The sequence below is a fragment of the Osmia lignaria genome, chromosome 4 (genome assembly GCF_051020975.1).
Source record: "Osmia lignaria lignaria isolate PbOS001 chromosome 4, iyOsmLign1, whole genome shotgun sequence".
In the NCBI taxonomy this organism is placed as follows: Eukaryota; Metazoa; Arthropoda; class Insecta; order Hymenoptera; family Megachilidae; genus Osmia; species Osmia lignaria.
The window spans coordinates 6,713,230-6,728,391 of record NC_135035.1 but is presented as its reverse complement, the minus strand read 5'-3'; the positions used below and the strand labels follow the sequence as shown (position 1 = coordinate 6,728,391).

The 15,162-nt window shown below is 37.2% G+C and overlaps 1 protein-coding gene across 4 annotated transcripts in view; it reads right to left on the bottom strand.

Annotated features, from left to right (window-relative positions):
* Positions 1-15,162, bottom strand: part of rhea (Talin_middle and talin-RS domain-containing protein rhea) — a 35,736-nt gene that overhangs the window by 8,700 nt on the left and 11,874 nt on the right. For 3 of the 4 annotated variants that reach the window (XM_034322778.2, XM_034322780.2, XM_034322781.2), the window contains exons 3-10: positions 6,756-6,945; positions 6,093-6,494; positions 5,615-5,885; positions 4,949-5,452; positions 4,436-4,533; positions 3,896-3,984; positions 2,512-2,970; positions 46-1,859 (exon numbers count right to left, since the gene is read on the bottom strand). In XM_034322778.2, the coding sequence (XP_034178669.2) occupies positions 46-1,859; positions 2,512-2,970; positions 3,896-3,984; positions 4,436-4,533; positions 4,949-5,452; positions 5,615-5,885; positions 6,093-6,494; positions 6,756-6,894 (3,776 nt within the window). In that variant the 5' untranslated portion in view covers positions 6,895-6,945. The remainder of the gene's footprint in view (positions 1-45; positions 1,860-2,511; positions 2,971-3,895; positions 3,985-4,435; positions 4,534-4,948; positions 5,453-5,614; positions 5,886-6,092; positions 6,495-6,755; positions 6,946-15,162) is intronic. The other variant, XM_034322779.2, reaches the window with a different exon arrangement.

The window sequence follows — 15,162 nt, the reverse complement described above, 5'->3', positions numbered from 1 at the left end:
ACTTCCTGATAACAGCCTCCTTATCAGTAACACTGGACTACTTACCCATAACTCTTGTTGGTCTGCGGGAACTCGTTCATACCGAGAACCTGAGTCATGTCTTCAATATTCTTGATCGCCTCATCGACGTCCCTTTGTCCAGGTAAACAAGATACACACTTGTTCAATGAATTTGACACATCCTTAGCAACAGCAGCCAAATTGGCTTCATTGTCTGGATTATCAGGACTCTTCAAAGCTCGTCTGGCTTCCTTAACCAGTCTCAGAGACTTAAGAATCACATCATCAGCAGTCATCAGCACCTTCTTCTGCGTATCAGGCTGATTCGATGTAGCAGCCACTCCACGGACAGCATAAGTTAGATCCTTAAGTGCAGACGCGGTTTCTCTTGCTGCGCTTCCGGTGTAGTTCTCGTTTCCTTGTTTGGCGGCGGACAAAAGCTGGGCCATGGCGAATCCGACGTTCTTTGACGTGGCGCCTAGTCGAAGAGCTGTGGATTCTGTGGTCTCATCAGGTAGAGGTCTCAGAGAGGCAGCTTCAACTGCTCTATAGAACTCTCCCAACTCATCCTTCAGGCTATTAATAAGCTCTTCAGCTGCGTCCAATTCCAGACCACCGCAAGCTTCCCTGGCACGGGTCACAGCTGATCTCAGGTCAGACAGAGAAGCACCTAATTGCTGAGAAGTGTTGTTCAATTGCATAGCAGAGGCCTGATCGGTGACTGTTGGTAGTACCGCCCTGGCAGCTTTCACCACAGATGTACCAGGTTGTAGGAACTGTTCAGAAGCATTTATTAAGTTCAGTTGAGCTGAAGAGTTATCTGGCTGAGCCTGTGTCCCCTTCACCCCAGCCACCAGGCTAGGTATATGCTGCGCCATTGTCAAGCATTCTGCATTTAGTTCTTCCTGACTAGACGGATTTGTATTATGATGTGCTGCACCTGATGAAGCGGCTATGCACTGAGTAGCAGTGGCGGCAGCCTGCTTGGCGCAGGCCTCCAATCTGCTGATGAGTTTCCTTCTCAAGGCTGGAGTGGCAGCTGCGGTGGTCGCTACCCTAAGTTCCTCAGCAGCTTGGCGTAGTTGGTCCTGCATCTTTGCGTCGTGTGGGCTACTGGCGCATTGTCTAGCAGCCTCTACCATCTTGGCAGTGGCATCAGCCAGCACCTTTGCAGCAGCTAGCAATCGTCTCTGCTGTTCTGTATCGGTCTGCCTCTCAGCCTCACCCTTAATACTCTGGATCAGTTGGGCTGTTGCCTGACCCACAACCCTTGCCTGCCTAACCATCTCTCCAGCGTCTCCAGTGCTGGCGAACAACTTGTCAGTGGCCACGAATATCGTCTCCACTGCTCCTTCCTGGATGGATTCTTTAGCTCGTTCACCTCTGGTGGCGGTTTTTATGTGATTTAATAAGTCATTCAGTGTCCTGCTCACTTCACTGGCAGCAGCGTTTAGTTCTTTCAATAAATTCTCATCACCGCATGTTTCATTGCATACTTCCAGCAGACCTTCTACTGCTTTTGTTACTTCTCTGACTGCGTTCATCAGTTGTGTTTGACAGGCTGGAGAGTGTAGGGTCGGTGCTACTACTTTAGCGCAAGCTACTAATTGGGAAGTGGCTAGGGCACATTGTGTGGCGGCTGATATCACACGGTTTTGGGTTGCTGAGTCCTCGCAAGTGGCTGCGATGTTCTTGGCTTTGAGAACTAAAGCAGCAGTGGAGTTGGCGACTGCCTTAGCTAGGGCTAGTAACATATCCTGCAGTTCTCGGTTTGAATCATTCTCTTCGCCGATGGTGGTTAGAACTTGGTGAGAGGCTTCACCAACGCGAGACGCAGCGTTCAAGAGATTCTGTCTTGGCTGGAATAGAAGATTTTAATTAATTAAAGGGGTGTAGTGGATATCATTGAAATAAGAAACATTAAAAACTGTTTCCTGCTAAAAGAAAAAAACAGACCAATTGCAACAGCACTGAAATATTCATTGATGCAACGAGAATAAAATGAATTGAATGAATCTTTCGAAACAGCTATTAAAACATAAACATGAAACAATTTTCTATTTTTTGCTCCATTTTCCTCAGTTTTTGCTACACCTAATTGCAGTGATACATAATGCAATAGTTCAACTATGTTTCACGACATTCTAGAATCGATAATTTAACATTCTTAAGAAACAGAAAAACTAGTCTGCAGTGTGCTGATAAAAAACATTAGCTGACTGAAATTTTTATTCTTACAAAAAATAATGTGCAGATAATTTGAAATTAAAATATAATACAAATACACAGAATACATTTATAAAAATGAATGATTCTAAAATTTGAAGCCATTTAGAAAATTCTCTGACACTTGTGCTTACGTATTTTTCATAGGCTGAAATCGCTATGTAGAAAGGCTGCATAAAAAAGTACATATATTTCTAAGATTTTCTTTTCTTATAAGATCAAAATCTTAAAAGTTAAATTAAAGAAAAAAGATACATTTTTATAAAAAGGACTAAGAGAACGTACCTCCTTAGTTTCAGGTTCAGTGGCCTTCAGCAAATCAGAGAACGCAGAGCAGAGCTTCCTGGCTGCATCTAAGAGTCTATCCCCGGAAGACTCATCTTCCATTAGAGCAGCAATCATCCTGACACCCTTGGTCATTTCTGGAAGGTTGGTAGCGATCGTGGTGATCGCTGCACCCACCGCTGTGTGATCTACATCGTCGGCTGGACCCGAGGTCAGGGTGACTACCTGAGCTGTAGCGGCGTTCATCGCCGCAATCTGTGAACCTACGTTCTGTTTGTGCGTGTCTATGGTCTGTTCGATCCATTTCAAAGAGGCTGGATCGGTTCCCAATTCCGGAAGTGGAGCCTTGCATGATAACTCGGTTTCCGCGATGTGGATCACCTCGTGACCGGCGGTGATTGTTGATAGTAAGGCACGTTGTGGTTCGGATAGGACGGATGTGACCTTGGTTTGTTGCACCTGGTTTTACATGTATTTGTTTTTTAAAAGTAAATTGATTGTATGATGGGCGTTCGAACTTTCACGTGGATTCCTAATTAACTGGGTTTGATTGGACGCAAAATGTAGAATTTTTAATAAATTTGAATAGAAAGTAAAATAGAAAAGAATTTGAATAAATTAATTTTTAGAAGGTGAAGTGAGATCATTGATGATCCAATTTGGAACAAATGTAAATGTACCTAACAAAGCTGTATGCTAGATGAATACAATTTTTACGATACAGAGTTCATTGATTATTCCACTTAATTAATGATCAAATTTCTTATTAAAAAAAATCTTCGTATTACAATGAACTTTGTATTCTCTATTTATAACAATTGAATCAAATAAAAACTGGCCAATGATAATTAATTAAATGATTTATCATCGTGTACCTACTCTGTGTCCGCAATAGAAGGCGGCTAGCATGAAAATAAATTTAAACCGTCAATTAGTAATTTTCGAAGTTCTCTTCCCTTATCGTGCAACAAAATCATTTGATTAATGATCTTTCATAATTTAAATATACCGTTTATACTCGCTGCGATCCATTAAAGATGCTCGATCTAAATAAATGCTATAATAAAGCGATTGAGATGACTCCTGTTCATGTGAATTATCAATATTTTATTGTAGAAACAATTGTTTTGATTAAGTTGATTGAATATTGTCTTAAATGCCACATCATATCTAAGTTTTATCAAAATTGAGGTGAAACACTTAATATTTGTTAGGAAAAGCTGGGGAGAACCTAGGGAGATCTTAACTTGAAACCTCCTTCATACTTAAGGGACATAAACAAATAAAGCGTAACTAAAAAGTAATAATCATGACCACGTTCTAATGGCTAAAATACTGAAATTCAACATGAGCAAGAGCATCCTATGTTTACGATAGATCTTACCATCGGTGGAGCGTGAGCGATGTTCACCTGGCCGCTGACAGTCGTATATTGAGCACCGCCCATGTGCCCAGTCCCATATGGTCGAGCACCTACAAATCGTATCATGCAACTATCCAAGTGGTATTTACAAGGGTCGATCCTCAGGATCGATTATTGCTCGACACAAGAAGCTTTGAATATCGCACGGATGAGCGAAGCAAAATACAACGTTCGCGGACAAGCGAGGCCGAAATTTACATGTACAGAACTATTATAGAAATACAAAAAAAAAAGAAAATATGTACTGTATGTACAAAATCAACGAGCAGGATTTCTCTGCCGTGCAAGGATTTCTTTGGTTTCTGTAGCTTCTTTGATCGTTCTGGGGCTTAGCGACGACACCAAAATACAGTGTCTTAGTTTAGTTTAGATACTTTGATTTACTTTACTTTACTTATATTTGAAATTCTCGAAGGACTAACACTCTAAGGGATAATAAATGATACAAGACACTGATTTTGGTACACAAAATATGTTTGGGAGATTCTTTGAAATACTTACCATCTCCTCCAGCTCTCATGACTGCTGGTATAGCGACTGATACTGCTTCCACGTTTCCTTTGCCAACGTTACTGGTTTCGTGTTGCATAATTGTTGCTCTGGAAAATAAATGAAACATTATATTTTATATAATATTCTAAACCAATTCCAATTTTAATTAATAGAATCTAAAATCCCAAAGTTATTACTTAATTGCTCCGAAAATTACTAAAAGTAAATAAAGTTCTTAAATTATACTAAAAGATATTATTACAAAAATTATTTACTTTGAAGACACTTGTCTCTTTTTAGCTTCAATGTAACTTTTCTGTCTCTGTTTCAAAAACTCCTCCGTCATTTTTACTTCACTTCGAAAAAAAAGGAATCTGAATTGTTCTCTAAATACAAACTCAATATTCGACAAACAAAACAAGACTAACTCCTGCTGTTTGATTTACCAATACTGCTAATCATCCTAACAAATCTTATCTACCCAATTAACAAATTAACACAAGTAATAAACAAGTAACTCACTTCAAAGGTGCTACGCTATCCTCGACCATGGTAGAGCCTTCATCACCTTCAATACCAAAGTGATCTTTAGCTTTCTGTTTCTTCAGGATGATATCGATATATCCAGAGATCAATTGAAGAATCTGTTCTGCTTCCGTGGTTTGTACACTGTAATATTGATCGGAATAGTCGCCAAAATCAAGTGTGAAAGTGTTTGGAGAGGCACCCCAACGTCGGACGGTAGTTAGCGGCCAGGTTTTCAATATTTCTTTCGTCTTTTCATCGAGTCGCAAGACAGAGTCTTTAGTGACACCAAGCAAACGAGGCACCAGTTTATTTTTCCCTTTCATTTTCTCTTTAACCAAGAAGAATGTGACACCGTAAGTGCTTAGGGACCTTGCTGTTTTCGTGTATAGAACTTTGGCATCTAATTCAGAGAGACCAATATGTTTCTTGTGCTCTGCAAAGACTTTCTTTTCAATTCCCTTCACTTTCAGATAAGACTGCGGTAGAAATTCCTTGAGGCTGTAACAAAATAACGATAAAATGATTAGTCGATGATTGGGATAGTTGATCAGTTTGACTTCCTGTGTACTTGATGATCATATTTTATTACAACAATGAAAATGACAGAATAAGATACTTGTAATGAAAAGAAAAGTGACATTTGTTTGTGAAAGAACTTACTCGAGGAAGCCGGGCTTATGCTTGTCCTCCTTGTGATCACCAAACTGGATCTGGCATTGTATCCCAGCGAAAGTACAAGCTTTTTCCTGAGTAACCGGATGCGTGCCATCTAGAATTGCATCTCTTGCTTGAACGTATAAAAGAGATAATTGCACCGGATCTCGGCTGTCGATATTTTGATCGGAGAAGAAAAACTTTCGCCGTAGCAGCACCGTTTCTGACTCGTCTATTCCTTGCTCTCGTAACGTCTTACTAGGATCTATCCAATTCACTGAAAGAAGAAAATAATATCTCCTTTTGTTACCGGATGGAAACCGATATTTTAAGTGCAACGTGTTAGACCAGTGACTAACATATTTGTTATAATAAGAAAAACATGATGTGTTAGGCTGTGGAATATTGAAAGTCAAATAGAATTTTTTAATAATAAAAAAGAAAAAAAAGATACGAATTATTTAAACAAATCAAATCTACTCACCTTCGTCATCAGTCTTCAGCTTCTTCCTCAACTGATCCATCTTCGCGTCTCGTTCGCCTTTCTCCTCTTTCCTCCTCTTCAGGGTGAGGGTGCCAAAATTGCCCGGCTTTTGATTCTCGGTCTCTTCGTCGGCTAGCTCACGTACCAACGAGTACTCGTCGTGGTTCGTGATACCTATCTTCGTACAAATTACTACCATGAGATTGGCGACGGGTTGGCTGTCATCCACTAGCAACGTCTTCAACGTTCCATCCAACATGCGCACTCTGAGGGTCCGCAGTTTACGTCTGTACTCGAGCAGATCGCCGTTCCTCAGGATGTAATAATCGAGGTTTCGGCCTGGCTCCAACCATACGCCCTTCTTCACATCCTCGTCGGCAAGGAATAATCCGTAGTCCTTCGCTATTGACATTTGAAAAATCATCGATGATTGTAACTGTACTCGTCATAATTTTAAAATTTATTCATTTTACTTACTAGATCATTACAAATTAGATTTTTTAGATAGATTTTTTTGCAAAAATATACAGAAACCCTAATTTAACTCTCCTGCTGTTTTCATATAAATTTTCAACGTGAAAGAAACAAGAAAAAAATAAATGCAAATTCGTGGGTTCGTTACTATAACGCTGGTAGATATTTTAGCTGCAAGTAGGAGCTTACGTTGGCCCATGTTACCCGCTTCAGCGAGTTTCTCTCTGATAATACGGCAAGCGTCGTAAACGGATGTGCTTGGGTCGAATTGCATCATCTTCGTGGCGTTTTTCTCCGGGATGGAGATACGCAAGGATAGGGTAGCCATTGCGACTGCCTTGGGTGATCTTCGCGTACAAAAACCACCGGAATCACTCTACTGAAAGGTAAAAATAACACTGATTAATGATTTCAATTTCTATTCAAAATTCTATCGACATGTCTGACTTATGACTGATCTTACTACTGCCATTTAAGGATTTTCACTAGCAACAATATTTGTCTTCCAATTGGTATAAAAAAACTTTTCATATAAAAATGTTTCTATCTACCATGTTTTAAAATATCTATACAAAAGATTCACTCAATAATTTTGATTTATTTGTCGATTTATTTCACAAGGACTCACAACCACCCTCTCCAATTTGAAGACTCCTAAACTAGAAGATAGTGCAGGATCATTGACCGATTTCTATTACGACGGTATTACGAAGAGCATAAAAGACTTTATGAGGATATGCGATTTCTGGTTTACTGCTGAATCAAGTGCAACAAGTTGCAAGGGAGCATTGTACTCGTTCATGGGCAACCATCCTCCCATTCAAGTAATTGTATATTATCGTAAAATAACAGATAGTTCTTGCTTTAACTCTCGAGTTCACAGTTTATATCATTTCTGGCTCTATTTTATTTGAATAAAAAATATAGATTATAAATTATTTAAAAAAATATAATGAAGTAAATAAAATTGGTTTCTTTTCTTTTCAAATATTTATTAGAACTTTTTTCTTATATTTAACGATTTTTAGTATCTGCTGATAAAATCCACATCCCCCTTTTTTTGGCGTCATGTATATTGATCTTCCCTAGTATGGTACGATATGATACATTTTCTATAGAATTTACCATAGGGTACAGCGTGGGATCCGGAACGGTGGAGCCCACCCTGTCACGCTTTCGGCTAATCAAAATAAATTGTGACCGGATCGAAGCTAATTAAATCGATCGGGGAAACGAATCGTCTCATTTACCCCCTGCTGGATTGAAACACCGTCCCAGCATGCTCCGTTTGCATCAACAAGTTACGAATAATCCCTGTACGGTTGATGAACAAATCACCCTGATGGAAAATAGTTGATCAGTTCACTTAATTTCATAAAGCACCTTATTCTCTAATAATAAACAAAAAAAAAAAGAAAAAAAAAAACAACTCACTTTCATAGTTGATCACGAATCAATCTACTTTTATTCAATCCTCCGCAACCCCTAATCGAGTATTCCCAAAGAAAAATGTTTACCAGATTTCCAAGTTACATTACGTATCCACAGGGATGTTACGCGATATATCACAAACCCTTAGAAGTCACCAATTATACACCGTTTCGTTCTTTTTTTTTTTTTTTGGAGGTCGAGGGTGGTCCAGGCGCATAAATTCGTTGCAAGTACACCCTACGCCAATGTGAACTTCCACCCTTTAAGGTTGCCAGGCAACGAGGGTCTCTGACTGTGTCAAACTGAAGCACAACCACCGCAGACCTTCCCTTCTTACAAACCCCTCCCTTAGATCGTCACTTTTTTTCATTTTCCCTTCTTCTCTCGCCTCGTTCTGTTTCTCTTCGTCTTAGTTGCTGTTATTTTCTATTTTACTCCCTTTCCCTTTTCATTACACGCTTTTCTCCCTTGCTATCTAATTTTCCAACCCCGTTTCACTTTCTTTCGTTTTCGTTGATTTCGTTGCTTCTTGCTTTTATCGATATGGTTGTTTCTTTTATCAACTTCTGACGGTGATTTCTTTCATTATCGTTCGTTCATGCTGGGTTATCTTCAGTTTGTTACTCTTCTTCAGGATTCAATTTTTCTGATTCATTTTATTTTCTCTTCCCCTGTTTTGTATTCTTAATTTTGTTATTAGATTTCTGCGGTTTGATTTAAAAGATGAATTGAAATTTAAAAATTAATTTACTATTCTTAATAATTAGATACTTAACGTATTTATTAAGTGATCCAATTAACCATTAATAAAATTAAAAAAGATTGCATCGAAGAGGTAGAAGAAAAAGAAGGAAATAAATAGAAGGTATGAGTAGATAGGTTGTAAACGGAAGTAAATCGATCGTGGTCTTTAAATTTAGACGTCAGTCTCTTTCCGTGTTGATGACGCCTGACGGGAACTAATTGAGGGTCCGCCGATTGCTACGAGGTAACGAAGACACGATTATGCACGCTCTACAAGATTCGGTAATCAACGGCTCAGTTCTCTTAATGGATCCTGGCATACATGCCAATCACAAGGACCCCCGCTGTTGATACAGCAAGCGTAAAAAATAACGTTTCACCCTCGTTTAACTTGCTGCCTAACACTTTGTCCACTGGTCATGAAATTCGTGCATATTTTATCATAGCATTATACCTTTGAAATTAGCCTCCAAATAAATGACATCGAAGATTTTATTCATTTACAATTAATACTCAACTACAAATCAGTAGTGAAAAATTTTCCGAGTCTCGATACAACGTTCGAATCGATCTTCAGCTTCTTTAAATTTATTTCGTGTCACTGTGTCATTGGCCACGGGGTGGTTCGTGACGAAGGGTGGCGAGAATGGGACAAGGGTCGGGTGATCCCTGTAACGGTAGAAGGGTGAGTTTAGAAAAAAAGAAGCTCGTAAGGCGACGATGGAGTTAAAAAAGCTGACGGAGTTGCTTTCGACGCCTCGAGATCGCGGAGAACGAAGCGCGGCAAGTACCGCAGCGGCCGAAAGTAAATGGCTGTAAGTGGTTCCGCAATCTCGATGGTCTTTGATCGCGGCGAAAAGCGAAACAATCTCTCGTGTGAAGTTTCCCTTCAGGAAATGCACTTTCCGGATTCACGCCTTGTATCGACGTTTTATTTTCTTTCTTATGGAAGTGAACTCGTTGTGGCTTCCTTCGAACGTTTACTTGAAAATCAATGTTCCTTATACAATTTTAAATAAAATTTAAAATAAGCTTCTCCTTTTATTACCTAAAATTGTTCATTTCAGATTTAGCCTTTGTTATATTATGTTGCAAATCTGCTATATAATAATAAATAAAATAATACTGAATAATAAAATTCAATTAATTTTCAAGTATGCTTATGCTTAGAAGAATTTCTAAATAAAATAATCTAATAAAAATAATTTTCCATCATTAAAAATTTATTCATTCAAAAGTATGATAGACTGGACAAACTTTCTTTTCAAGTAATTATCAATACAGTATCGAGACAATTTCACCCCTTAAAGTTCGATTTGCAATACCGATGACACAGTTTTTCTTCGCACCCCTTGCACCCCTGTCACTACATCCTAAAGAATGACCTCGTAAGTACCGTAAGTACCAACCCTGCTACGGGCTGTTCCAATGACTTATTAACTTACACCCCCGGGGAAACCTAACCACCCCGCCCCCACTGTTTCTTATACAAACTTTCAAAGGTCTTTGAAAATAGTCCCTCAAACTTTTTTTCTCTTTCATTGTCCACGGGGGATGAAATTCTCATCGACTTTCCGACTTAATTCTCTATTTCACGAAACGTTTTCAATCGAATATACAGGGTGTCCCGTAACTGGTGGTACAAGCGAGTAGGGGGCGATAAATTTTCAAACTTATTTTTTTCAAAAATAAAGCGTCGTATGAAAAAATTTTATTCTACATTTTCGATTCAATTTTTCACGTAGAATCACCCCCTATTCGCTTGTACCGCCAGTTACGGGACACCCTGTATATAAATTAGAAAAGGGCTGAATTATTATTTTTATTATTTTTAACTTTCCATTACATGATTCCTATTTCAAAATTTAAATGCTTCATACAGGAGGTATATTATCGTGAAAGTGCAACACGGATTCACGTTGATTTTCCGTAGAATTATGAAACTGGCTGAAATCCCGACGCGACAAGAGATTCAACCTCTATCGCGTTGGATCTTTGTAATATCCAATTGAATTCTCCGCGAAGCGTTTCGCTGACAGCCGCCTGTTAAATATAATCGTCGCTCGATTCATGAATGTCACTCGCGTATTTATCGCTGTCACCGGTTTAAACGAACTCTCGATTGACAATCGACTCGAATAACCGATCAACTCTTTTAGAAGGCAGCAGAGCTGAAGGAAGGGTGAAGAGTATAAGGAAGAGATTCACCACGAAATTGTTCGTCTGACTTACAATTAGAATAGTTCCCCGAATATCAAAACGGTATCTTACTGTTTTTGACGCTTAATAAATCGCTTATTAATGCTTGAAATTGATATACCATTGTTTTCTTCGGTCAATTCTATCTCCTTTCGCTCAAAATAATTTAGAGTTGTATTGTATTGATTTCCCATTCAGAGATACTGAGCACTCTTTGTATAAGTATAAATCGAGGTAATAACCGTGAATTTTTGGTAGAAGTTAGTGATCCTTCACATTAATAATAATCGTATTTAGAAGACACGTGCTATTTCAGCAGGTGACGAGTGGCTTTTGTCTTACCACCTGACAGAAATTTTCCACCAATTTTAACACTTACGAATGAAATGAATCAGCCAGGGTTAACTTCTTTCCCGCTTGAAATACGCGCCCCCTACTATGCATTGGTCAGTTTGAATAAAAGATTTTATTCTGAATAAAATAAATAACCTTGTAACACTTTTACCGCTTTTAGATGTCACTTGAGAATGAAATTATAACTATGTACCTTGGCCCACTTTCAGATTCCCATACATTTCATCTTCTTTTTTTTTATTCAGTGTACTTTTTGAAATATACCCATTTATGAATTATCATGGGGAAACGGAATGAGTCACAATCTGCATTCTATTATCCTCGTTAAATATTCTCGCACCATTTTTCAAGTCTAAAATAGTAATTAGTATTAGAAGTATTAATTGTTTACATATTTACCATAGAACATAATATTCATGATTTATAGTAAAAAAAATTCTATTCAGAAGACGAATGCAATTGCACGTTGCACTTGTATGTACAATGTGCTACTCGTGGAAATCGTTCAACTTTCCCTATCTACCACTTTTTTTCATATATTTCTACTGAAAAAAAAGTACTTCTATCTGTCCCAGTTACGTTTCATTAGTTACAAATGGAGAGCTTATCACATATTCAACTTTCCCTTAACCGTTGCATTCGTTGCACTGGCTTGAAAACATGAAATTTTTATTTTATCAAATACAAAAGAATTTCACATTTCATTATTAATGAAATTACTGAAAACGCTTATTGTCTGTTGTAATTCAATTCTTTTTAATATGTAATAATATATGAATAACTTTTTCTTTTAAATAAATGTAAACAAATTTATTACAAAAAAGATAAGTAAGTTAAAATTCAGTAGACTGTATCAGTGATAAAATCAGTGATCAGACTTGAAACATTTTAAAAGTAAAATGTCTTTGCTTCTTCATGAATAAGAATTATACACGTTAAATCTAGACTACTTTATAAAGAATTCGCTTGCACTCGAGATGTTCATTTAACCCCTTGATATCTGAATGTATTTACTTTAATCAAGAGTTACTTAATGAGAATGAGAACGAAGACGTTCATTTAAAGATACCTTGTATTTCTTGAAACAAATTTAATGAAAACTAAAAATCTGTCACCATTTGTCACTGTACATGTACATACAAGCATAATTAATTATTATCATTATACTTTTAATAAATACCAATTGAATGGATTAATATTCTACGAAAAGATGTTGAACCACACATTTTGTCACCTGATCACTGTTAAGGATCCATCAGGGTAGCGATAGGTTAAACCCATCCTCGAAGCTTACGAAATTCGAACAAAAACCACCCTCGAAAATCGCTGGATTAACCCTTTTGACCTGACACTGTTACACACACTTTGATTTATAAAATTATTTTAAAACTTATTGAAATTGATATTAATTATAATAAATATCGCGAGGGCCATCAGTGACCAACACAGTAAATTTAATATAATGGGGGAGGATTAATATAATAATTGAGGGAGAAGAGAACAGAAAAATATTATTTTGAATAGTGATACTATTACACTATATAATAATATAAAATAAAAAGTTTACATTTTCAAATGTAAATAATTAATACACCTATCACCCTTAACAATTAAAATTTCAATATACCTTACACCACGTGTCCAGTTTCACTACACCAATCAACATATTAAATAAAATAATATTTCCAATATAATAAAAAAGCACAATTCAGTATTATAACTATTTTGGAAATTACAACAATATCTATTGGTCGTGAGAAGCGTCGAGTCATAGGGGTTAACCAGATACACCGAATCATATCGAGCGAGAAGCTGATACAAACACGCACCAAAAAGCCGATCGAGCGAATTATTCGAGAAATTAAGGAACAGCACCGTTTCATTGCCGATCAGAAACTGAATGCGTCGTGGTCCGAGTTAAGGCTCGAATGTAACCGAGAGGATTGTTGGGGAACCACCCCTCGTACCATAGGGGATGGTAGGGTGACGAAGAAGGTGAAACGGGGCGAGTAAGAGAGATAAGCGTGGGGGGGTAAGAGACGGGAAGAGGATTCTGGTGAATTCACATCGGGGGTGTTCGGGGCTTCTGCGCACTACTGGCCCAGTAACACACCCCCGTGGATCCGGCTAGGGAAAATTGGAACGATTCGCGAGATGGAACAAATTTCAACTAGAAACCGTGAGAACGTTTGAAGTTCGTTGTTTGAGTAAAATGCATATTTTTTAAAAATTATGAAATTCGTGTAAGTTCAGTTTTTGAGAAAATTGACAGACTTGATTGTGATTTTATATAATTGTTCTGATAATATTCTTACTAAACAATTATACTGATCTTATAAATTATTTTATAAATGCATTAAATAAAAAATATTAACTATGACTGTAAAGAAATTATCTTCCACTCATGTAACAATAATATTTAATTATGAAAAATATATAGACTCTTACAAATCCTAACAAGTGCATTTTACAAAGATTAATAAGATCAATTTGAATAATCGTCGAATTAACGTCGACAACTGTCTCACGACCCCTAAATTCCACTAAATTATACTTTCAACCCCCGTTTTTCGAGTGGAACACAATACAACGCGTAATTACGATTCGCAAAGCCACTAATTGGCTACGAAAACCACAGGGTTCGGTTGACAGAATCTATGGAGACCCACTATTTTGATTTATCCATGACAACAATTTAACCCTACACTTTTATTTGATGACACTTGGGGCTTTTCATGTTATTCCTAAACTTTAAAATAATTTATTCCCCCATTGCATTATGAAATTCTAATATTTAAAAAAAACATTTATAAAAAATAATTTTTATTTTGTGTCACATCAATTTAAAGGAACATAATATAGTTAATTGTGGTTAAAAAAATGTACTCTGAAAATGCCTCTATTGTGGTCATTACCACCCTTCCCTGTCTATAGGATGATCCTACAGAAGGGTGTAGAGGAAAGTTGACCCTCACATTATACTATCTGATTTCGAGACCTCAGAGATCTACTGTCGCGATTCACCCTTGATAATTGAGTTCCCTATCTTGATTGTTTCACGGCAATCAATTCTCTGCCCGAAAAAAAAACAGACTCGTTTGCTCTCGCTTGTTCGCGTAAATTTATTTTTAATATCACTATTCCGGGGGTTTGTTTTTGCGGAAGATGAAACCTCGTGATACTTTGATCATAAACAAATTTTGGTTTATCCAGTTCTATAGAATTACTTGGTTTTATTTCATTTTATATTTTATTTTACTATTAATTTTCCTTGTACAGTGTCAATTTTTATTTTCACAAATACTATTCGAAATGATTGAATTAATTAAAAAATTTGAATTAACATTGTACTTAAATAAATGAATAGTATTTAATAATTATTCCCAAAAATTATCCCCTGTCCATTTATAGTGATTATCAAACTTGTTAATATAATTTTGTATCTGTAAGTTCGGGTCACAATTGACCCAGGCTCCGCTGTTCCAAGGGTTAAATAAAGAATTTCAAATTTCCTATAAAATAGACATTAATGAATAATAAATATCAACAGATAAAGAATAAAATTTTTCACTAAGAAATTACCAAAATAACCACAAATGTTTCATGTGACAGAACACATTGAACACGTGGACGATTCTTACTCACCGGTCGAGACGCATGTTGCACTTGTTCCTCCGAAGTTTCGTCAGGTCTTGCGGATCTTTGCTACTCGTCGAATTTTCAAAACGAAAACGTCACAAAGCGTCTCGAGGAACTTTCCAAATACTTTTTAGACACTCGTTTCAATTTCGAAAGGTAAAGGAGAGAAAGAGAAGTTTCGAGAAGTTTTTGGATGGAAGGCACAGGAACGGACGGACGAGGTTTTCGT